Source organism: Bos grunniens, chromosome 18 (assembly GCF_055505025.1).
Source record: "Bos grunniens cultivar Pamir isolate PY7600 chromosome 18, Bosgru_T2T1.0, whole genome shotgun sequence".
NCBI classification, from domain to species: domain Eukaryota; kingdom Metazoa; phylum Chordata; class Mammalia; order Artiodactyla; family Bovidae; genus Bos; species Bos grunniens.
The window spans coordinates 11044781-11067715 of record NC_141182.1 but is presented as its reverse complement, the minus strand read 5'-3'; the positions used below and the strand labels follow the sequence as shown (position 1 = coordinate 11067715).

Sequence of the window (22935 nt, the reverse complement as noted above, 5' to 3'; positions counted from 1 at the left end):
TGACGTCTCTCCATCTCTTCCATCTCGAAAGGCTTCCTTTCCACATCCAGAGGTGGTGTCCATGGCGCAGTCAGGAGGCTTGGTGGCGGGCAACGACAGGGATGCTTGGGCAAGACCCACACTCCCCCCCTCTGTGAACTGAGCAACGCAGGGGACAACACAACGGGGAGAGCACTCACCAACCCCCATTTCTGCTATTTGAAGATCTTAAAAAATCCACCTATCCAAATCACTAGCATTAGCAACTCTGGGAACAGTGAACAACGACCATCTGAGGGCTGGGTCGGCATTCGCAAACACGGCAGGCTGCACCAAGGGCTTACTCTAATTCTGGCAGCGCAGTCCTGCCTGCTTGAACTCCAGTTACTGGAAAAGGCACTCGCTGTCAAAGAAACACCACACATGCAGCTTTAAACCAACTTTGTGATTTTTATTGATGGGCGACAACTGTATACTCCTAGCTATCACTAACTGTGTACAATTAGAGACGCGGCATCGTAGAAGAGCAGACAGCAGAATTAGACAGCAGACGGAGGGAAATACCAATCTTCGCTATTTTGCTCCTTTTTCATTATGTGTACACAGAAGCATGAATGCGTTCTGAAATCTTTTAATGGCAATAAAGTTACAATCACCCTTCTATGTGACTGGCATCGTAACTCCAGATATTTGATCTGCAATGTGTACGTAAGCAGCTTCTCATCGCACAATTATTAAAATGTATTTTTCCTGTTAGGAACCAGCAACTTTTTTTGTGTGTGTTTATCTTTTGAAGAACTATTTCTTCTCTGGTAACTGGCTCATTTTTATCCTTTATCAAAAACTAAAGGGTGAGGGGCGAAAGTGTGATGGATTAAAAAATTTATCCTTTTTAAGGAAAGATAAAATTCATTTTCACAAATTTACAAGTGTTGTTGCTGGTGCAGGACTTACTCTACTATGCAATTAGACCGGGAATCAAACGCAAGTTCCCCTTCTTACTCAGGAATCAGCATTATTTCAGAAATGTGTTTCTCATGTATTTTCTTGAATCAAGAGACAGTCTTTCACCAGATGATTTTGATTTGGAAGTCAGAAGTCAACAGAAGCTATGTTGTGCACAAAACCCAAGGCGTCTCCTTTCACTCTAGCCCATTTTTGCGACAGGGAGAAAGAGCTTCTCTCTAAAGAGCCACTAAAGAGAAGAGGGGAGGCGGTGAGTGCCGAGTCTGCGCGCGGCGTGGGCGCGGCTACAGCAGGTCCACGCGGCGGTAGTACAGGAGGTAGGCTGTGCGCTCGGCGGCGGGCCTCACCACCTGCTGCTGGCTGACCACCTTGACCGTCTGGTCGTCGATGCGCAGCCAGCCGTTGAGCCCGATCTGGAAGACGTCCGTGGTGTAGTGGCCGCCCGTGGCGCTGCTGCCGTGGTGGTAGACCACTGCAAAAGAGGGCCGGGCGCCGTGAGAGCGGCTTCACACAGCAGTGCCTACGGTACCCCCCAGTCTCACGAAACCCCACACCAAGCCAGGTGGGACAGAGAAACATGACACACACAGCAAGGCCGTCTAAACTCAAACCCTCAACAAGTTACAACACAGTCACACATCTATACTGTGATAACATGTTCAAACCTCCCAAACCATGAAAGGAATGCCAATTTATAATGGGGTCGTCCCATCTGTGAGCCCTGTGAAGACTTGGGCCTGAGGACGGTCCCCTGGGAAGCAGGACACACAGGAGACACGGTCTGCAGAGCCGTCAGCCCGGCGCCCTGGGGGACCGCACACTGAGACCCAAACCCCAGGCCCTGATCCAGCCAACCCCACCTCCAGACTGTTCTCAGCAGAGTGTCTGAATCCTGGACAGCGTGGAAACATGGAAAAGCCGAACCCACTAGGAGGAATGCCAAGTACATTACAACAAGATGAATTTTTTCATAGGACAGATTAGGACTGTTTGGTGGTTTAGAAATAGGCTTATACTACGTGAAAAAACCAAGAATCTGAGATTTGCTGAGGACTGTCACCCATGACAAGGACAGCACTGCCCCAGGAGGGTTGCCTGGGCAGTTAGCTAGGCTGAGTGGGCACCTGTGGAGCCACCCGGCAGACACAGCACACTGGCCACTGCTATTTTTCTTCGGAAAGGCACTGCCCACTTCCATGAAAAGGAGGGCCCAGGAATGTCCTGCCCAGCAGCAGACCCAGCCTGCGTGAAGGAAGCAGCCTCTGGTGACATTCTGAGAAGGGGACGGCAGTGCGGCCAGGGGGAGCTATGTGCTACCGTGAGTGGCATGAAGGACAGTCTCTCAGGCAGAGAGGCACAATCTGGCATGAGATTCAGCAATAAATACACCTGAATGTCAGTGCACTCTCCCCTCATAAGGAGACCCGAACCCACCCTGAGCCAGGGACCTGGGCTGGTCAGAGCTGGGCTCTGCTGGGGCTCAGAGGGCACGGGGCACTGGCCCACCAGTGACGAACGTGACTGGTCACACGAGGAGAGCAAGACTGTAGGGCCATCAGGTGGGAAACCAGCCAAGGGACCAACACCAGGAGGCGGCTTCATCCTGTCCTGCAGGCTCCCAACGGAGAGGTTGCCACACTTTACCTCTAAGGCCTACCTGACTTGGGAAAGAGTTATGGGCCTTTTTTTTTTTAGTGACCAGGCACTGGGACTGAAAGGACCTGTGGATTTAACTGATTTGCATTTCCTTTGAGACACTTCATTCTAAATATTCAGAAGAGAAGCCTCTACCTGTATTCGGACTTCTTAAACAGTAACCCCATAGCTAACGTGGTGACGTATCATGGATACCCAGCAAGCTCACTGTCATAGAAGCAGAGCCGAGAACCAGAGATTTTCAAAAGCTTATGCACTGTACTAACTCGTTTTCTTTGTCCCACAGTCAAAACCATCTTTAAATAAGTACCTCTTTACTCACATTGTACAGAGAATTGCAACCCATCCAGTGACCTTACTTCTGAGGTCAGAAGGCTCACGATGGGGACTCAGGGGTGCAGGCAGGTGGAGTCCATGCTCTCACCATGGTCCCCTTGACCAAGAGACGAGACCTCCTAATCCTGCCTGTGACATCACCCACTCTGCAAGGACTCCAAGGGAGAGCTACAGGGGGACTTAGAGAAACATGTTCATGCCCTGGGACCTCAGTGACAAACCTCAGAGGTCAGGCTGCACCCTGGGGGCCTCTGGTCTCACAGGCAGGCCGCAGAGAGGCCAAGTGTCCAGCCCACAGCAGGCCGGGGGAAGGCAGTGCCCACTAGCTCCCAGCAGGCTGGGGCCAGGCTGTGATGAGCCACCTTGGGGAGAAGAACAAGTCAGAGGGAGCAGGACCCACTGGGAAGAAAAGGCTGACTGGGCCCAACATGTTCTCACAGGGCCCCTGAACCACCCACCGCCCACACCCACATTCCAAGCACTGGGGGCGGACCCAGGGCAAGAGTGTGAAGCTCTACTCTGCCACGAAAGGGCACGGAGCAGTGAGTGCTCCTCCACAGCTTCAGTGTGTTCTTCTACAAAATGGGGACAGCACTGCGTTCCTCTCAGGAAACTGTTAAGGACTAAATGGGGTTCTACATAAGAAGTATCTGGTGGAAAGGTCAATGAACTGGTGAGGGCCAATAAATAACAGTCATTACAAACAGGCTCACAGAAGGCAACACAAAAGGGGGGTGGGAGAGAAGCTAGAAAAGTCTAATAAAAATGGCCAAAAAAACCAACACAATTGGCCATGGGCACCCCATCCCCAGTAGGGAGGGTTCCCAGCCTGACAACCTCACTCCTCTGGCTCCAAGACAGAAACATCATGTGAAATGAGGCCGTACACTGGATTGAGCTTTAGAGCGAGCCAGGAAGACATTCTGTCAAATTGCAAACACACCAAATTTTAGGTAAAACACACATTTTCAAATGATTTACAGACTAATAAAGCCCACAGGGATACCAACAATTTTTCTCTACATTAAACGGTATTATAACAATATAAAATTGTGCCTGTGTATAAAACCTTTTAATCATCGCTTTAATAGGGAAGTATCATGTCGTACAAAGTTTACTTACCTGCAAACAGCCTATAGGTTCTGTGGCATTTAAAGTTCTTATTTTTAACCCCTGGAGAGAGCAGTTCTGAAAAACAAAATATCAACAATTTCAATCTATAAAAGGGCTGACATACCAGGGTCTCAGAAAAAGGGGGCAGATGGCGGCCTCCATTCAAGTCACCACCCTGTGGACCAGGGAGACCCGCCAGCACTCCAGCCCTTCGTCTGCAGACAACTGAGCAGAGAGGCAGTAATCACGTCACCAGAACCCACCCATCAGGGGATGGGCAGTGAGCCTCAAGTTCATGCTAGAAACTCCTTACAAGCAGAGGTTCTAAAAAGTGGAAAAGCAAGATAAAAACAAAGCAGCCCTGGAAAGCCTAAGATGGGAAACATTATCCACGTGCGCCAGATCACAAAACTCGAACAAACAGTAAGATGATTTTCGGTTGACATTTCTTCCCCTCTCTGGTCCTCAAGCAGCCTGTGAACTGGCACTGGGAGCACACCTACAGGCAGAAGACGGCCACTCCTGAGAACAGGGCTGAGAGCAGAGCCCACTGGAGTGAGAGGGAGCATGAGGCCCGCTGCCCGCAGGTCCTGCTGCCTGGCAGGTTGCAGGGCCGGGTGGTGTGGGGAGGCAGGGGAGGAGGATGGCAGGCCCGGTCCTCCAGGAGCCCACCCTGGACTGCACCCATGTCCTCTGTCTCCAGGCACCTGGACACTCTGAGCATCACCTCTAGTTTGTTATGCTCCTGAGGGAACTGCAGTTTCACACATAACATCTCTCTTAAATTCTGAAGTTTTCTAGGGAAGTTTTCCTTCAAGCTCACTCTTAGCAGGACAATGGGGTGCTTGGACCACCAAGTGCCCAAGCTGGAGCCCCAGTGACCTGGCGGAGACCTGGGGCTGGGCCGCAGCTCTGAGCAGGGCCACTGGTGCCAGAGGGCAACGTTCCCCATCCTCTAGAAAGCCCAATTAAGCAGGCTGCTCCCACAGTTACTAATATTCGGTGTAAGGAGAAGTATTTATTACCACTGATCCATAAAGTTTTTATATATTTTAGTATTTTTCTCACCTAGTAATATGTTCATATGGTTTATTCATTTTTTTACTTTGTCTTTAAAAAGCCATTTTTGTGAGAATTTTAACCTAAAACTCTATAAGGAGTCAAGAAATGTAAAACAAAAAAAATCAGGAGCGAGCCCTTCTGAATCCTGACAGGGGATGGAAAAGCTTAAGCTTCAAGAAGCTGGCTAGTTTCCAGCATCACCAGAGCGTCACCATTAACACTTCTGCCTTACACAGCTGTTACCTTTACTAATTTCCAAGTCCACAGGATATTCGATATTTTTGATGAGCTTCTGACAGCCACCGGTCTTCTCATAGACAAACCGTTTGAGGTGCAGCACAAGCACAGGAGGGAGCTTTTCCAGAGTCACTCTCCGACTGATCTCCACCTGAGACAGAGCACAGCAGACACGCCGTCTCACTTCGAGAGGCAGACCTGGGGCCATCGCCCACACCAGGACTCAGCGTTCCGGGGCAGCGCATCTCACACCTTCCTGAGGCACACATCTTTAGAGAATCCAGTGGGCTCTTTCTGAGCGCCACCAACCTCCTTCAGTACATGCTGACAACCCTACAGACGCAGCTCGGGGCCCTAGGCCAAGTTAAGAACTTTTGTCCTAGGGCATTAAACTGGCATAAAAATCCAAAGGCTAACTTAGTAATACCTTAAATTACATACGTATTGACTCATTTTTTAGTAATTCTCAAAATACAGAGAAAGCTGAGCACAATGTGTTTCTTGCATTAGATGCTTTAAATGACCTTAAAGCTGTTTGGTCTAACCACTGGTTTTATAACAGTTCCAGTTTTATCCATTTGAAATGCCCCTTGCTGTTGCTAAGTCGCTTCAGTCATGTCCGACTCTGTGGGACCCTATAGACGGCAGTCCACCAGGCTCCCCCATCCCTGGGATTCTCCAGGCAAGAATACTGGAGTGGGTTGCCATTTCCTTCTCCAATACATGAAAGTGAAAAGTGAAAGTGAAGTCGCTCAGTCGTGTCCGACTCCTAGCGACCCCATGGACTGCAGCCTACCAGGCTCCTCCGTCCATGGGATTTTCCAGGCAAGAGTACTGGAGTGGGGTGCCATTGCCTTCTCCGGAAATGCCCCTTAAGCACTTTCAAAAGTCTACTGAATGCTGCTTCTTATTAAAATGGATCTTCAGAAGCAAATTTAACCTCTTTATGTACTGTTCTCTGTAATTTCAAACGTGTTGATGCTTCCTATGTTTCTATGGAGAATAGTTTCGGTAGAAATTACTTGTTCAAGTCACAATCCAAAAGACAGCAGCACAGAAAAAACACCCAGCAAACCTCCGGAGAAGTGCCCGCCTGTCTGGCTGAAGGTGTATGACGGGGGTCAGGCTTTGGGGAAGCAAGCCTAGTGGCCACCGCCCCGGCTTTTTTTGGTTTCCAGATGCCTTCTCGCCTGTCCTTCCATTCAGACAGAGATCCCAAGGGTGGAAACGGCCCTGCCATCTCTACATTCCCATGGAGCATCTAGAGTCGAGTGTCTCACACACTATACAAATGGTGAATGAATAAAACCTGACCACAGTCCCAGTCAGCACCAGAGACCATGGTGTTTCAGCCATTTCATTCTCACACGTAGAAGCTTTCAGTCCAAAACATGTTAAACAACTGATCTGAGGAGCAGAGCTGAAACCCACTTTTCCTCATTCCAGATCCGTGCTCCCCCCATCGCCCCACGGAGAGCCCCAGGACAAATGTCCCAGACAGACAGCGATCACACCTCTTGTCTGGTTTTGGTGGTGTAACCCTGGACAGACTCTCTGGCCACCAGGCTCTCCAGCGCGTCCTGCACGGTGCGTATCTTGTCGGACTGGATGTCCAGCTGCAGGGTGAAGAACGGCTGCAGGGTGGCAGACTCTTTTGAACTCTGCTGGTAAACCACAGACCTGGGGGTGGAGAGCATAGCGCACCTAAGAGCCCGCCTTCCCGCTCCCCAAGGTTATGCAGCAGGACAGGAAAAACAAACGAGATTATGGTGCCACAAGCAAGATTTTCCAGCATCTCTGTCAGGTGACAGGAGAGGACAGAAATGCCAAAACTATGCTGAATTTTAATATAACTCTGCTCAATACCACCTCGAAAGAATTTCTAGCAACTCAATCCACCAGGTGGAAATTTGGAAGGCTTCCAAAGGCCTTCTCCACTTTATTTAATGCACCAGTTAGCAAAGGTGACGATCTTGCCACAGTCAAAACGCTGGCTCTTTTTGTATCCTCTCAAAGTCTCACAGGCTGTTTTATTGATTGATTGATTGATTTTTAAATTTTTATTATGTTTGGCTGTGCTGGGTCTTTGCTGCTCTGCGCGGGCTTTCTCTAGTTGTAGCAAGCAGGGGCTACTCTTCTTTGCTGAGCACGGGCTCTAGAGCGTAGGCTCAGAGGCGCGGCGCTCGGGCTTAGTTGCTCTGGGACATGTGGAATCTTCCCAGATTATGGACTGAACTGGTGTCCCCTGCATTGGCAGGCGGATTCTTATCCACTGCACCAGCAGGCAAGTCCCTGCAGGCTGTTTTAATAAGAGTGAACTCCAAGGTACATAGAATGTCTTGGGTAGCATTCGCCCCTGAAAATGACTCCACAAAGGAAGGAGAGCAAGATGTGTGTGACAGGGAGGCGGCCACAGCTCAGCCTTGCTTCCTTAGCTGGTTTTCCATTTCATTTTCCTTTGTCTAAGTTTTTTTGAGTAAAAGTGTGTGCTGGGCCCATGTCTCATCGAGCCTCAGCAAGGAGCTCAACACGGAACTCTGACTCTGCAGCACAAGTTCCCTAGTTTACACAGAAATTAAGGGGTGGACGGTGGTTAGACTTCATGAGGAACTGCTGTGAAGGGCAAGTCAGCAGCTTCCTGCCACGGTTTTCTTCTCTCTCGCTGCTTCCCCGACACACAGCACGGCAGCACCTCCAGGCCCCCGTGAGGAGGCAGCCCGGAGAGCAGCGGCTGTTCCTTTGGTCCCAAAGCGTAACAGGCCTGGACTCTATCAAGAGGGTGGGAAAGGTGGAGAAAGGTGTTGGTCTCCTTGGGAAACTGAAAAGCTCCCAGAAGGGGGTGGATTTTAGGAGAAAACCTTTCAGTTGGAGACTGACACAACAGACTCCAAAATAGGAAGGGGCCTGCAGAGTCCAGTCCACAGTGAGGGCACAGGAACCACACGTTCAAGGTCGAGAGACCAGTCCGGGAGGCCTGATCATCAGCTGATGAGGTTCTCATCAGCCTGCTAAAAGGCACTCGACCTAAGCTGTTTTAGCAGAGGGACTGAACTTCCCCAATGCCTTGATAAGGGCATTACTTCTTGATTTAGGACAACGGAAAGCTAAGAGCCTCACTTTAAAAAAAAAAAAAAAACACACACACACACTCCTGAAGGCGAAGCTAGGGCCTTCAGAAGACGACTGAACTGTAATGAGGTCCCTGAGGACTCTGGAGGAGCAAGGAGATCCTTGGAGTCAGCGCAAGTTCTACTGAACTCCACATCACGTGGTACTGAACAGCTCCAACATAACTGAATAAGCAAAAACTTTCCTTCTAGGACTTCGTGAATGAGCAAAGGGCAGCTGGCCTGAGGGCGCTGTGGCAAGGAGGTGCCACCCGTCTTCCTCAATGTAAAAAGCTTCTCCCTCAACTTACCAGCTCAGCTGGCTCCAGGGCCTAAAACCCCTCCAATCAGATACATGAATGTCTTAACAAAACATGTATTTCCATTAACTTGTCTTTCTCTTCCTTCCAGGCTGTGAGCAGCTAACAGAGGGAATGTCAAGTGTGTTCAGGGTTGAGGGGGCTGGGGGCCAGGAGCCACTGGCAGACCGGTGGGGTAGTGCCTTCCGCAGGAGTGCCACCATGGGTCCTGTGGGGCCAGCAAGGTGTCAGGAGGCCCAAGAACAGAGCAGGCACACAGTGCAGAGGCAAAGCATCCCGTCCAAAGTTTCTTAGGACAAATCTTACACCACCCCCTCCAGCAAAATGGCAGAACCCTAAAAAAATGCAAACGCTAAATTATTCCAGAAAAAGCATAAAACCGGGATTTCTGCAGCGGTAGTGGCTAAAACTCCACACTCCCAATGCGGGGAGCCTGGGTTTGGTCCTTAGTCAGGGACTAGATCCCACATGCTGCTACTAAAGATGGAAGTTCCTACATGCCACAAATAAGACCCAGCTCAGCCAAATAAATAAGTACTTTTGAAAAAGAAAAGCATAAAACCTGATGTGTCCACCAAAAATGCCAGTGATGGGGGTCTGAACAAAGTCCGCCTGGCGAGTGACTGAGGTCTTGTTTCGGGGACCCACTTGCTCCCATTCGTCCTCACTTCCTTCTCCTGGTTCTTCCTGCTCATCTTCATTCACTGAGTGGCTTTTGGGTCCATTGGAAATAGTAAGTTCTGAAAAGCAGACCATCTGCTTAGGCTACTATACACATTTACACAAAGAACAAAAATAAAAGAAGGTTTTACATGAGCCACCTACACAGATCTGTCAACTGCAGCGTCAGAGTGAACTCAGGGTGGTACACTGGGGACAAATGCAATGGTATGATGCCCCCGTGTGCTGCTGGTCTGGCCAGGGATGGATGACACCAGGGGACACCTGGGGCACGCACGTGGATGGGGAAGCACACTCTGCCGCGTTATCGCAGTCAGGCTCCTTCACTTGCGAGGGGACTCAGGGTACCAGGAAAGTCACCCCTACCTCAGGGGATGCGTGCTTTATCAGAAGTGAACTAAACCACCATCTGTAACTTGATTTTGAATCACTTTCAGGGGAAAAACTCCTCTGGTGGGGCAATGGGGATAGACACAGATTAGTAAGGACAGTGTGGTAACCACTGCAGACTCCACCAGTCATACAGGTGATCACCAAACTATTCTTTCAGCTTTTCTCCATGCTTAATCATTTTCTCAATTACAAGTTGTAGGGGAAAAAGCAAAGGTTCTGGACAAATTCTTGAATATACAAAATACAAGATTCTCAGTGGTACATAATAAGCAATGTAAAAGTAATTAGTCACCTTCCTTAATGAGCAGACAAGTGATTCTTGAAGGTGGGTGACTGTTGTGGGGAAGGCAACTTATTATATGAAGATTACATATAGCATCTGTTTAAGAAAGATTCTTAAAAAAATGTTCTACACACTTCTGTAGTAAACACACTGAAACCTACTATCATTATTTGGTGAGAGAAGCTTCTTTAGGTTCAGCATTTCCTCATGGAGTCCATTTAGAATGAAGCCTAAGTACTCTTCGGCATCTTCTTGTCGACCCTGAGAAGGTCAAATAGGATCATGTTAATTTTAACAGATTACTCTCCAAGGCCTGCACAGAGTATATTATCTGCATATACAAACTAGCCTTCTCCTGAATGTTCAATAAGATTTAACATAAAGAGTTTCCCCAAAACCATATGGATTTTTTCTTGACAATTAAGATGGTGAAGAAGAGGAGAGGGAGGGAGATTAAACATTTATCTCTAAGCAATAAAAAGGGTGTTTTGTTTTTTTCATTTTTGCTTTTCTCTATTTCTGAAATTTCCTAAAATAAATAGATACTACCTTCATGATAAGTTATTTTAAAAGTTTCTTTTTTATTAAAATGAAATAAAAACATGAACTCAATGTCTAGGCCACCCCACTGTACAACCCCAGGGGTCACCATGCACACTGTAACTGTAAGCTGTAAAATTAACAGCCCCTGTATGTCTCCTTCCATTTTTGACAATGGGCAACCAAGGTAGAAAAGATGTTATATGTGAAAAACTACTCATTTAAAGACTCAGCTGCCTGTTTCACACATCAGTATATCAGTGGTAGATGAATCACACAAGACCGTCATACAGAGACATGAGATGAGGTATCATCTCACATGGTTTCATCTGATCATGTAATTTATCATGATCGCTTCACACTTCACTCTTTGGTGCATAACCATGTGCGTGTTTCAGGGATCTGCAAGCTCTTCTGCTTGCGGTCTCTGAGCAGATCTGCTTACTCTCATGTAACTGGAGCTGTGGACGGGGGCTTCTGGTGTGTGTCTGTGGGAAACGGCAGAGGCTGGCACAGCCCAAGACACAGAGAAGAGCTAACAGTGCTGGGAAAGGGCTGCTCGCTGGGCTGGGCCTCAGCTGGCATCTAGGAACTTGGGTTTCGGGAGGGCTCCCACCATTCCAGGAACTAGGACGGGAACGTGCCCAAATCGTGCACAGCGTGGTTTCTCCTGAGTGCTGGCTTTCCTTCTGGGAGCCTGGAATTTCGGTCTGTGCGAGGCAGCCAGTGCCTATGTGACTGGCCCCTAACACAATCCCTGAACACTGAGACTCCAAGGGGCGTCCAGGGTGGACCACACCCCACACGCTGTCCCAGTGTGGCGTGGGAGGACCTGAGTGAGGACTGTGTGGCTACACCCGAACGGGACTCTCAGGAGTTCCTGCAGACACTGCCCAAGTCCTCAGGCTCTGCTGAACCCACTGAAGGACCAGCTCCAGAGTCCTGTGAGATCTTCCAGCTAAGCACCAACCCTGAGGTTGGGGTCTCACAGGGACCCCAACAAGCCAACAGTGATGTAACAGCCACAGGATGGCAGCGCTGCTCAGCGACGGGAAGCCCCCAGCTTTACCTCTGCCCCCCTGGCATCCTATGGCTTTTAAAGCATCTGGACACGCATCTACCTCAGAGCTTGTCTTGCCTATTAAATTATCGATCTAACTCCCTTACCGGAGGATGAGCTCCTTGAGAGCAGAGGGCACACTGACTCCATGTGTACATTTCCAACACAGAAACATCCCTAAATTCCGAACTTAACATTCAAGGCTCCACTGAGAGCACAGAAGAGCCCCTGGTAGTATCCTGCTGGACTGCCCGGAGTATCTACTCTTGTTACAAACCACAGGGTTTCAAACAATATTATTTCACTCAGTCTTAACAGAATTTCCTGCACTGTTTCCTAAAGCATTTCCCTGACCATCATTTCATTGCTCATCTTGACTTATCACAAACTCTATCAGGGAGGAAAGAAATGCTCCAGTTCACTGTGCTATGGGTGCTCCGATTTCCTTTCAAGGCCACATGTCAGGGCCCTGGACAAGACCTCCAGGGCCTTGAGCCCCATGCCTTCAGCAGTACAGTGTATGATTAAAATTGTAGGTTGTCAGAAAGTCACAGGCCCAGGAGCTGCTGCAGCAGGAGCATGAGGAAGATGGCAAGCCCTCCCGAATGCTGGCGTGGCTCAGGGCCCCCAGCCCCGCAGCAGCAGGGCAGTCCCTCAGAGGGCAAGGAGCTGGCTTGGCTGCCAGGCTCCACCACTTCCTAGCTGGGACCCTGGACAGTGACTTCACTTTCCTCAAATGTAACAAGCAAACAATTATCACACTACCTACCTTCACAGGGGGAAGTAAGTTAATCTATAGAACGAACACACAGCAGTAGTGGTCACAGTAAACGATACACGAGTTGTCTGACCCCCATGACTGTCATTCCATATTCTAACCCATCCTAGCAACTGCCTCCAGAGCAAGCCCAGATCCACGGAACCCCGCTTCATCACACACTTGAAAGCAGAGGGCAAGCAGCGAACACACAACTGGTGTGGCACGAGCGTCACGCCCGCTATGGAACGTCAGTTCCCACCTTCTCAGACAGGCTCGACTTGATCACTGTCAGGAGTCTATAAATATACGTGGGTTCAAAGGCAGCTCCGGGGCGGATATCCCTCACGATTTTATCCCCAAGAGCTGCAACAGAAACAGGACACAGATTTTCACAACCCAACAAAGTCTTGAAATGACAAAAAGCATGATCACCAAAATTCCCCCCACTGCCACCCAAACTTAAGAAGAGCTTAGGTGTACCAACCTGCGTGTAAAAAGACATTGTTTTCCCAGCAAGACTGAATTTCTCAGTCTCAGTCATCTGACTTCATAGTTCCCCATAGGTAATGGTATAAGAAGCCCTTGTTTCCACTCACCTTGTCTGGGTTTTGGAGGTACTGGCATATTAGTAAACTCATTCATTAGCCGAACACTAAACATGGGGGAGAAAATGTTTAGTACGCTTTTTTTCAACGTCAACATCAATGTCATAATTTATATTGTGTAAATAACGACAGTTTAGATATATAAAGCAAAAATAGAAGACATGAATGAATTTAGTCAGCACATTTTTCAAAAAAGACATACTATCACTAAAGAGACCTGATGGCTAAGTAGAGTATTAGCTTGTATGAAGATAGCAAACTTTAGTTAACCAATGCTACAAAGGCTAGTGAGTTCTTAAATCTTTTTTAAGTGATACAAATTACTAAACATTAAAATTTATTCAACTGACACTAAAGAACACAGATAAAACAATGCTACAATTGCATTTCTGGTTAACTTCCATACAAAATCATGAACAGTAAATTAAGAAAAAAAAAAAAAAAAGAACAGGATTGGTTTATAGGAAATCCAAAACTTTGCTATCTGAATCTAATTCTCAGAGTGGGGAGCCCACTCCTTGACCCGCTCTCAGCGGCTTACTTACAAGCTGTCTATCATGGGTGTGGACGTACAAGGCCTTTGCACTTTCGAATACAGAGGAATGAGCTTCATCAGGTGATACATCGGCGGGCAAGCCACCAAGGCTTGCAGTGTCTACACAACAGCAGTGAGGAAGCGTAAAGGAAACTAAACTGATGCTCCAGAGTGTGGAAAGAACATATAAAACTAAATAAGCCAAGAACACTGAACAACTGAAATATGTAAACACAAAAGGAACCAAACCAAATAATCCCCGAGATAACTGCCTTGTGATATCCAAGGAATTTATAAACAAGATCTTGACTTAACCTAGATTAAGTCAATTAGCACATTTCCAGTTTAAGTGGTCACTCTACCCTACTATTCAGGAACACCCCCCCCCTTTTTTTTTTCAGGACCATTTTAGAGAACTAAACTTGCTTGATTTTGACAGTCATCATCTTTTTTTTGGGGGGGGGGGTGGGGGTGGTCAGAAATAACCCAGTTAATAAGCAATAAGGAACCAAAGTTTTGGATTCAAAACATGGGGTGGACGCCCCACAGAAGCTGAACTAAGTCAAACGTGCCCTGGGAAGAGGATGCTGCAGAAACCAGCCTTGGGGACAGCATCTGAGGAGGATACAGCGTTGATGTAGCACCAGTTTCCTTTGTTGATCAGCCCGCGGGGTTGCAATGACACCGGTTTGTGAATCAGGGTGACATTCTCCAGTAACTCTGAAAGATGGGAGCACAGTCAAAGTGTTAACAGCGTCTCAGGAGCAATTCACCTGCTCTGCTCTGGGAGCTGACTGCCTACTCCAGAGCACAGTCACACCCACAGGGAAGGCAGGCTCCATCAAAGCTTGGTTCAGCTCTTCATCATGTAATTATTGAATGATTAGAATTTTCAAAGGTATTTGGCCCCCCCTCCCTGAACACTGACATTTATCAACTAGGAAGCACAAGAACTGTTTTAATGAGAAACAGAAAAGGCTTAAAAAACAGTATTAACAGTATTAGGGAAGAGACTTGGAGCAAGCTTTGTTATCCTCAGACTCATCTTTGACATCACTTTTCCCCAGTCTTAAAATAGCAATAAAAGAATGTTTTATGCTTTTAATAGAGATGCTTTATAACAAGGTCCCCCATGTCCCATTACAAATCCTTTAACAGTGACAGCCACAGTTATTCTCGGGAAGTGCGTTCCAGCTCACAGTGTTAACTCACTGTGCTTAATCCTCAGAGATCCCAGGGTAGCACTACCATCCCCTTTCAACAAAAGGAAACCGAGGCTCCAGATTAACCCGCCTGGCTGTGACCTCACAGGAGCCAGGAGGTGCAGTCAGTACCCAAAATTCATCACCTGCAGCCACACTGCCTCCAGTGACTTGTAACAGTAACAAGGGAGCACGAATTTGATATCGGCACCCACCCCAAGGCAACACTCAAAACAAAAGAAGCCTTTCTTTTCTAAACACACAGCTGTACTGGCAGGTCCCAGACTTAAGCATTAAAAGAAGAAATTAATTCGCAAGGTTCTAATGTCAAACACACCCACTTCCTCCCTCTCTCCTGTGAGGATAAAATGCCCTCTGTCCTCTAATTGAGGAAGCATAGAGAATAATTTTCCCATTTATTAAAAAGTGAAACATGACCAACTCAGAAGAGAGGCCATGGAATCTGTTCAGTTAAGACTAAGTTTGCCAAGGTCCTCTCCCCTCACCCCTGCTCTCCATATGGGGCACAGTCATAAAACTCAAAACCAACTTCTGAACACAAGGACCTCTGATAAATGCCATGCTGCTGCTGGTTAAGCCTTGCCTGGGCACCAGGACCTGCAGGCCCAGAGACAACCGAGGGGTGGCCCTGCCATGTCAGAGCCTGCAGACCAGGCGGGGAGGGACGACACAGTACGGGCTCTGCGGGGGGGTGAGGGTGGGCAGGGGAGGGGACGTGCCACCCGATCCACGGACTGGAGAAACCAGGGGTGGCCGGGGCGTACGACAGCAAACAGCACCAGAAATTTGAAAATGTCTCTAGTTAAGCGGGCTGCCTTGCACCCAGAGATGTGCGCGGAGACAAGCAGGTTCTTTGCTGGCTCTGGGGGACCATGACGAGATGAGGGGCTCAGTTTGAGAGTTTCAGAGGCTCGAATAAGGGTGCCCGGACGACACCACTGAACAGTACACTGACCCTCACAGACCAGCCAGTGACACATCTCCACTCACTCACACACGGGACCCTGCAGCTCAGGGCTGTACATCCTGAGAGCGATGGGTGGGGAATGGAGCCCCTGGACCACCCCCGTCCCAAGTGACAGGCTGAGGAGAAACCGTCACGGTGATCGAGGAAGACAGGGCAGCTGGACTCAGCAGTGGAGGCAGACGGAAGTTGGAGGGCCTCAGGAGGGGAAAGCGAGAGTGGAGGGCACTGGGGGCAGGAAGCCTGGCTGAGGAGGGAGACAAGAGGCGTGTGACAGCAAATGGCACCAGAAGAAATCCCTCCAGCGGAGTGTGGTGCCCTCCACCAAGAGGAAACACACACAGGGACAGCAGGGGCTCAGGAGATCCCGGGATGGCAGGAGGGAGGGGAAGGGCAGACTTTTACGGGAGCGGTGGGGAGGGGACATGAAAGAGCAGTATCAACTTCCCTGATGATGCTGGAAGCAAAGTGTCCCAAGGTGGGGGTGGGCTATGAGGGGGACAGGCCTGACAGCATCAATTCCCATTCCATACAGACACTGAAGGAAACAGAAAGCAAATGACTGGGGACATAAATGCAAGACCTTATCTGAAACTTCTCTTCCACACAACTGTTTTACAGGCCTCAAAAATACATTTACAGATGGTCAAAAGTGCTTTGGATGTGTATTTTGTCAGGTTAAAAAATAATCATTTATGACAAGGCCAAGTCCACTCTCAAAGGGGAAGCAGGTGCAAAAAGTGTCAGGAACTAACTGCTCTAGGCTGGAAAACGCCTCTCCTCTCATGTTTCTCACTGAGCTACATGCCCAGAATAATCTGAACACCTGCAGGTGGAAACATCCCAGCCCTATGGAATCTGTGAACACAGCCAATTTAAAATTGACTACTAGCTGATTCCTTTCCAACATTTGTCTGGACAATGGCATGTGCTGATTGGACAGAACCTTTAGTTCTACATCAACCCTTCCCCTGAACCAATCCCAGGGTTGCTTACTTTAAGGAGCAGGCAGGTTAAAAAAAAGAAAAGAAAAAAAAAGGTTCACTCTTTCTTCCCCAATGCTAAGTCTCTTAGCACCACCTAGTGGTTTGTTCAGTAACTGCAGGTTAATAGAACTAAGGGGTTGCAGGCAGACGCATTGACTAACAGAACTTCCAAGCAGACACATATTGGCTCCATCAGGTCTCCTCGCCTCCTTCCCCCTGCTGCTCTCTCTGCTAAGAGCCTCCAGCTGTTCCTCTCCTATCCTGTTCCTTGGCGAGTCCTCAAGGCAAGGCCGATCGTGACTCGCTGACCTAGACCATGGATAGCACACAGTGTTCACCAGCCACATGGGATGAAGTAAGCTGGAGACTAATAGCTATGGATTATGGCAAATGACTCCACACAAGTTTGTGTGGAACGACCTGTGGAGTTGAAGTGAAAAGTGTTAGTCACTCAGTCACGCCTGACTCTTTGTGACGCCCTGGACTGTAGCCCACCAGACTCTTCTGACCGTTTTCCAGGTAAAAATGGTGGAGTGGGTTGCCGTTTCCTCCTCCAGGGAATCTTCCCAATCCAGGGATCAAACCCATGTCTCCTGTGGCTCCTGCAACTGCAGGTAGATTCTTTACCATTGAGCTACCTGGGAAGCCTTGAAACTCTGCAGGAGTGGGAATTCCAACAGAGAAGTGGACTAAGGGCAAGAATCCAGGAAGACAAGCAGAAACAAGGGTCTGCCCCCCGATTCCACCACTTCATTTACCCTGTAACCTGGGGCAGACAGCACGGCCCCTGCAGGGAAATGGGGAGGGTCTGGATGATGTCTCACTCGGTCAGCTCCTCATAGAGGGTCCTAATCCTGCTCAGAAAATAAAGAGCTCAAACAAGTGAGAGAGAAGGAAGGGGACTAAAGGATGAAGTCTGGGAGGACCAACACTTTTCAGTTCTTCAAATGGAAATGTTTACTTCGATTCCTTAAAGTTAAGTTTTGACTATTTTGTGAGTGTGTGCATTAACAAAGTCACATTTTGAAAGGAAAGAAAGGTTGTAGAAAAAATTAAGATTAAATATCTTACTGTCTAAGATTTTCCTCTTAATGTTCAGTTTTATAACACACTGTGCATTGAGCGTTTCTCCCCCGGAACAACTTCAATGGCCACACACTGATCCAGAGGCTAACACCCGACAGAGCCCGCCGCGTGCTGCTCCTCTCCTCGGCCCAAACAGCACAGGCGCAAAGACAAGGCTAATCCTAACAGTCCCAGTCCTGTTTAGTGAATCCTCCTAAAATGAATGAACGTTACTGCTCTAATCCAGAAGTCAATATTCACGATTTACAGACAAGCCAGTATGAATATCACTTTCAATTTTTTGGTATAACCACTATTTAATTAAGTTCCTTTTATAAGAACATCACTGTTTCCGTTTACTATTTTGCTAAAGTCCAATAAGCACGGTAATTATGGAGGTCAAAAAAATCAAAACAAGGAAGGGCAGCCAGAGAGAGAGAGCAGGGTATTTCCTGGGGTTGAAACTTTAAATCTGACTTATGGTCCCAAGTCATCACCGTTGGTGATCTATTTTACCTTCTTTCAGGGCAAATTATCAGAAGTTGACTATAGTAACAAGTTTCCCCCTGAAAAGCCTTCTCTTCAATCCATTGTTGTTGGTATAATTTACTACTTGGATCTGTTTAGACAGTAACTTTAGGAGGGTGCTCTCTTCAAGCCATCTTTTCCACAGGAGTTGGCAGGTCTGCGGAGGAATGGTGTTACAGGAATGGCATAAAATGCCAGCACTGACTCCATACCACACAGAAGATACAAAACTGAAACCGTTATTTCCACCTCTGTAATAGCTCAAACATTAAATGCCTGAATTAAAGTTCAACTTTATGAAATCTGCTGACAGGCAAAAACACTGAATGGTTAAGAGCCTTTCTTACAATTCAAGACATATATAGTAAACCACATACCTTACCACAAATCACTCAAGTGAAATGATTTATAAACTCAAATGGTAATACTAACACTGTCAAATGTATAAGTTCACAAGCCATGAGTATTCTTACATATTTTATGCATCAAATTTTGTTTTCCTAAAGTCAGCACCTAAAGGTCATATTACCATTTAAAATCCATGAAAATGCAAGGCACAGAACTTTCACTGATTCTGAAGGCTCAACAGTTGGCTTGTCGTTGACATTCTGCTACTGTTGACCTGCCTTTCTGTCATCTTCCTAACTGTTTAAAACATTCTCCAAGTGTTTTCTTCCTCATTACATCACTGTGGAAGAACACACACTATCCTGGTTATCTAATTAGGTGGAGGACAGTGAAGTGATCAGAATGTGCCACTACCCACTGGTGACAAATCAACTTACATTTTCTCATGGTGGGAAAGGGAGTCCCATTTAGGGAGGTCTATAAAGGATACAGAACAGAAATACATGCAAGGACATACACCTGTCAAGTCAGACGTGAACTGAACTCTCAACCCACGTGAGTCTGCACACAGGTGGTGGACCTCCTCCACTCAGGGCCTGCTGCATGGTCACTGCCTGGACTACTTGGGAGAATGTGAAGAGAATGAAAAACATGGGAGAAAGTATTTCCCAAGGACAGGAGAAATATAGATATGATTTATAAACCACCAAAGCAAAGCTCAATTGGGGTATACTGCTTAAAATAAATACAGATCCAGGAATTCATTTTTCTGAGCAGATCCAATTTGTAGTGATTTTATTGCTCTCTCCAGCGACAGTTTTTTAGGTCCAAAACAGTGTAAAATCATCTATTAAGTGTGTTTTACCAAAATTCATAATAAATGGCATGACTAGAGCCTCAATACCCCGCAGAACAGAATGTTTTTCAGCGGTCTAAGACCTCACTTTACATAGTTCTCTGAGACTAGAATTCTTGCTCCTATTTGGGCATTTGGCCTGGTCTCGCTCCTTGCCACCATTATTTACACACCTTTAAAACAGAATACACTGGTGCATAGTTTTGAAAGCAAAACATAAAGAACAAAATAACTCTGTGTGTGACCTGAAAGCATTTGATATAATTCAGGTTTGGGAGAGTACAAGTGACCCCCAGTAAAAGCCCAGGAAGATTTTAACGTTCATCACTCAGCAGGGTATGCTCCATTCCAGGCTCTGGAGGGAGCACCAGCTGAGGCTGTCCCCTCTGCTTTTTTCTGTCACACTTACTCTCAACATGGGTGTGTGCCTCAGGTTTTGCACTTAGTTTCAATACAAGCTATAAGAATTAAGATTTTCAGGTTCCTTTTGCTCATCTCCTGACTCAGTTATTCCTACTGAAAAATGGCATATACTCCCTATCAGACTGACATAAACCACTTTCTGAAACACGGAAGCCTCCCCAAGCCTCTACAGGCCTCCTGTGCAGGTCCATGCTTCCCACCAGGTTGGGGAAGTGCTTTTCCCTTCCGTTTCCTGCTTAAATCAGAGTTTACACTTAAAACGGCGAAAGGAACAAAATGTTGACAAATAACACCATGAAGATGGTCTTGCCACCAAAGAACGTAAAAGCAGAATGCAATGCAGTAATGGATAAACAGACTGTGAGTAACTGAAATCTGGCTATATTTCACTCCAAAATGCTGTGTATGACTATTATTTTCTGTTTACAGTTGATCTGAGTTCCATTTCATTTGTGGTTATACAAAACTACCTGGCACTCATTAAGCACAGACATAATGACAGGGCAGACAGATGATCCAGAAATGCGGACACCCAAAATAAATTACCCTGGGGTCAAAAATTGGCCTGTGGATACTGATATCCTTCTAAGAACTCAAAAGAGAATAAACTTATTCAAACTGCCGTTCCCTCCTGTTTCTTTCCCAAATTTAATAAATAAAATGATACACATAAAAATTACTCTCAGCAGAACCACTGAGACGTTAATGCAAGTCAAATTCTATGACAGCCAACATCAACAGATCTTTTAATGGAGCTAGAATTTCACACAGTTAAATGCTGCTTAAAGGAAAAAAAAAATAAAATAAAATAAGCGGGCCTACCATTAAAGCTACGTCTGTGGCAGTGATCTGACCTACAACCACTTCAATATACCTTTTCATTTTTACAAGGTAAACCTCTCAGGAGGGGAATATGACAAAGGGGGAAAAAAATTCTAAACAATCTATACTTTACCTAAGCTCAGTGTGATTCCAACAGTTACTCAGTGTGACTATCACTGCATTATTTTTCAAGAAATACTGAAAACTTTCAGCAACTACATTCTGTATTTCTAAGGTTCAATGAAGAAGTGAAGTCCCTCGGTCGTATTCGACTCTTTGCAACCCCATGGACTGTAGCCTACCAGGCTCCACCCATGGGATTTTCCAGGCAAGAATACTGGAGTGGATTGCCATTTCCTTCTCCAGAGGATCTTCCCAACCCAGGGATTGAACCCGGGTCTCCTGCATCGCAGGCAGTCGCTTTACCATCTGAGCCACCAGGGAAGCCCTCTAAGGTTCAATAATCAGGCTCAAAAGAATGAAACGTTTTGAAAGGAACCACACTTTTGCTCAGATAATGAAAACATTTTTATAACTGACTTAATCAAAAACGGTTAAAAACATAAATCTTGGGGGGAGGTAATGGGGGACCATCGATTCAAAAGTGATTAGACTGTAGCAATGCTCTGCACCAATACAAATAACTTAGAGCCCCCAGTGTCGCTCTGTTCCATTTCTCTTTTGGAGGAGCCGCATCACTTGCAGGATCTTAAGTTTTCCAACCAGGACTTGAAACTAGGCCCTGGCCCAGTGAAAGTGCTAGCCACCAGACCGCCAGGGAATCTCCTCACAGTGTTCTAGAGAGCAGTTTACCGTCAGATTTTAGCAAGTCAACTAGATTTTAACATACACAGCAAACTATGTATCAAACCACATTTAAAGTTATTTGACAAAAAAAAAATAAAAAATAAAAAAAAAATAAAGTTGTTTGACTACAACGCTTTAAAACATTTAAAATGAATATTTTCTTTCTTCTTTTAAATAGATTGAGGGAATTTCCCAGGAATGGAGGTTTTCCTTGTGAAGTGGGCTTCCCGGTGGCTGAAAAATAAAGCATCTGCCTGCAATGCAGGAGACCACCTACAATGCAGGACTCCCTCATTCGATCCCTGGGTTGGGAAGGTCCGCTGGAGAAGGAAATAGCAATCAACTTCAGTATTCTTGTCTGGGAAATCCCATAGACAGAAGAGCCTAGCGGGCTACGGTCCATGGGGTCACAAAAGAGTCAGACACAACTTAGTAACTAAACCACCACCACCCTTTGTGAAGCAATTTTAGGAATACAAACATGACAATGCCTTCTCACTTTAAGGGCTTCCCTTGTGGCTTAGCTGGTAAAGAATCCGCCTGCAGTGTGGGAGACCTGGGTTCAATCCAGGGGTTGGGAAGATCCCCTGGAGAAGGGAACAACTACCCACTCCAGTATTCTGGCCTGGAGAATTCCATGGACTATATATATAGTCCATGGGGTCACAAAGAGCCGGACACGACTGAGCGACTTTCACTTTCACTCTGAGTTTAAACAGCATGTCCGCTTTTAAAAGCACCAGACCATGCATCTCCCACTACAAGTTAAGAATGACGTTTAATGATCTACACAAAGGCTGTTACTATTCTCCCCTGACTCTTACAGCTTTCCCTTGCAATGAACACGTTTTAAAAAGTTACAGTAAAAAATTCACCCAAATAACCTAAAAGTTATTCGTTTTAAAAGTCCAAAATGCTGGTACATCTATCAATTAACTTCTCATTTAAAGAGAAATCCAACACCTAGATTACTCAAAATATTGTATTTTGTATAAGTAATAAAATGCTTATTTAAAAACTTGTTCTAGTATTGCTTGGTGTCATCTTACTCTCAGCAGAAGGATGCACTTTGTCTTTGCTGCAATCCTGGCCATTCGTAAGAGAGCACACACTTTGCATCTCGTTACTGCTTTCACCCTCATCGTTTGGTGCCAAATGCTGTCAGGTATGCCAAAATGTTAAACCAGCAAACATTAAAGCCTAAACAAAGACAATTCAGAACTTCCCTGGTGATCTAGTGGTTAAGAATCTGCCTGCCAATGCAGGGGACCCGGGTTTGA

The 22935-nt window shown here is 46.7% G+C and overlaps 1 protein-coding gene and 1 non-coding gene across 3 annotated transcripts in view; both read right to left on the bottom strand.

The window, feature by feature from the left end:
- Positions 1–409: 409 nt before the first annotated feature.
- The window catches only part of USP10 (ubiquitin specific peptidase 10), a 63200-nt gene continuing 40674 nt past the window's right edge, over positions 410–22935 (bottom strand). For both annotated transcript variants that reach the window (XM_086350176.1, XM_086350177.1), the window contains 10 exons: positions 14262–14353; positions 13644–13753; positions 13090–13145; positions 12753–12856; positions 10295–10394; positions 9339–9516; positions 6864–7029; positions 5356–5500; positions 4060–4125; positions 410–1417 (listed from right to left, as the gene is read on the bottom strand). In XM_086350176.1, the coding sequence (XP_086206302.1) occupies positions 1230–1417; positions 4060–4125; positions 5356–5500; positions 6864–7029; positions 9339–9516; positions 10295–10394; positions 12753–12856; positions 13090–13145; positions 13644–13753; positions 14262–14353 (1205 nt within the window). In that variant the 3' untranslated portion in view covers positions 410–1229. The remainder of the gene's footprint in view (positions 1418–4059; positions 4126–5355; positions 5501–6863; positions 7030–9338; positions 9517–10294; positions 10395–12752; positions 12857–13089; positions 13146–13643; positions 13754–14261; positions 14354–22935) is intronic.
- On the bottom strand, positions 21221–21292 carry TRNAR-GCG (transfer RNA arginine (anticodon GCG)). The gene has a single exon. It is a non-coding gene; the product is annotated as a tRNA-Arg (tRNA).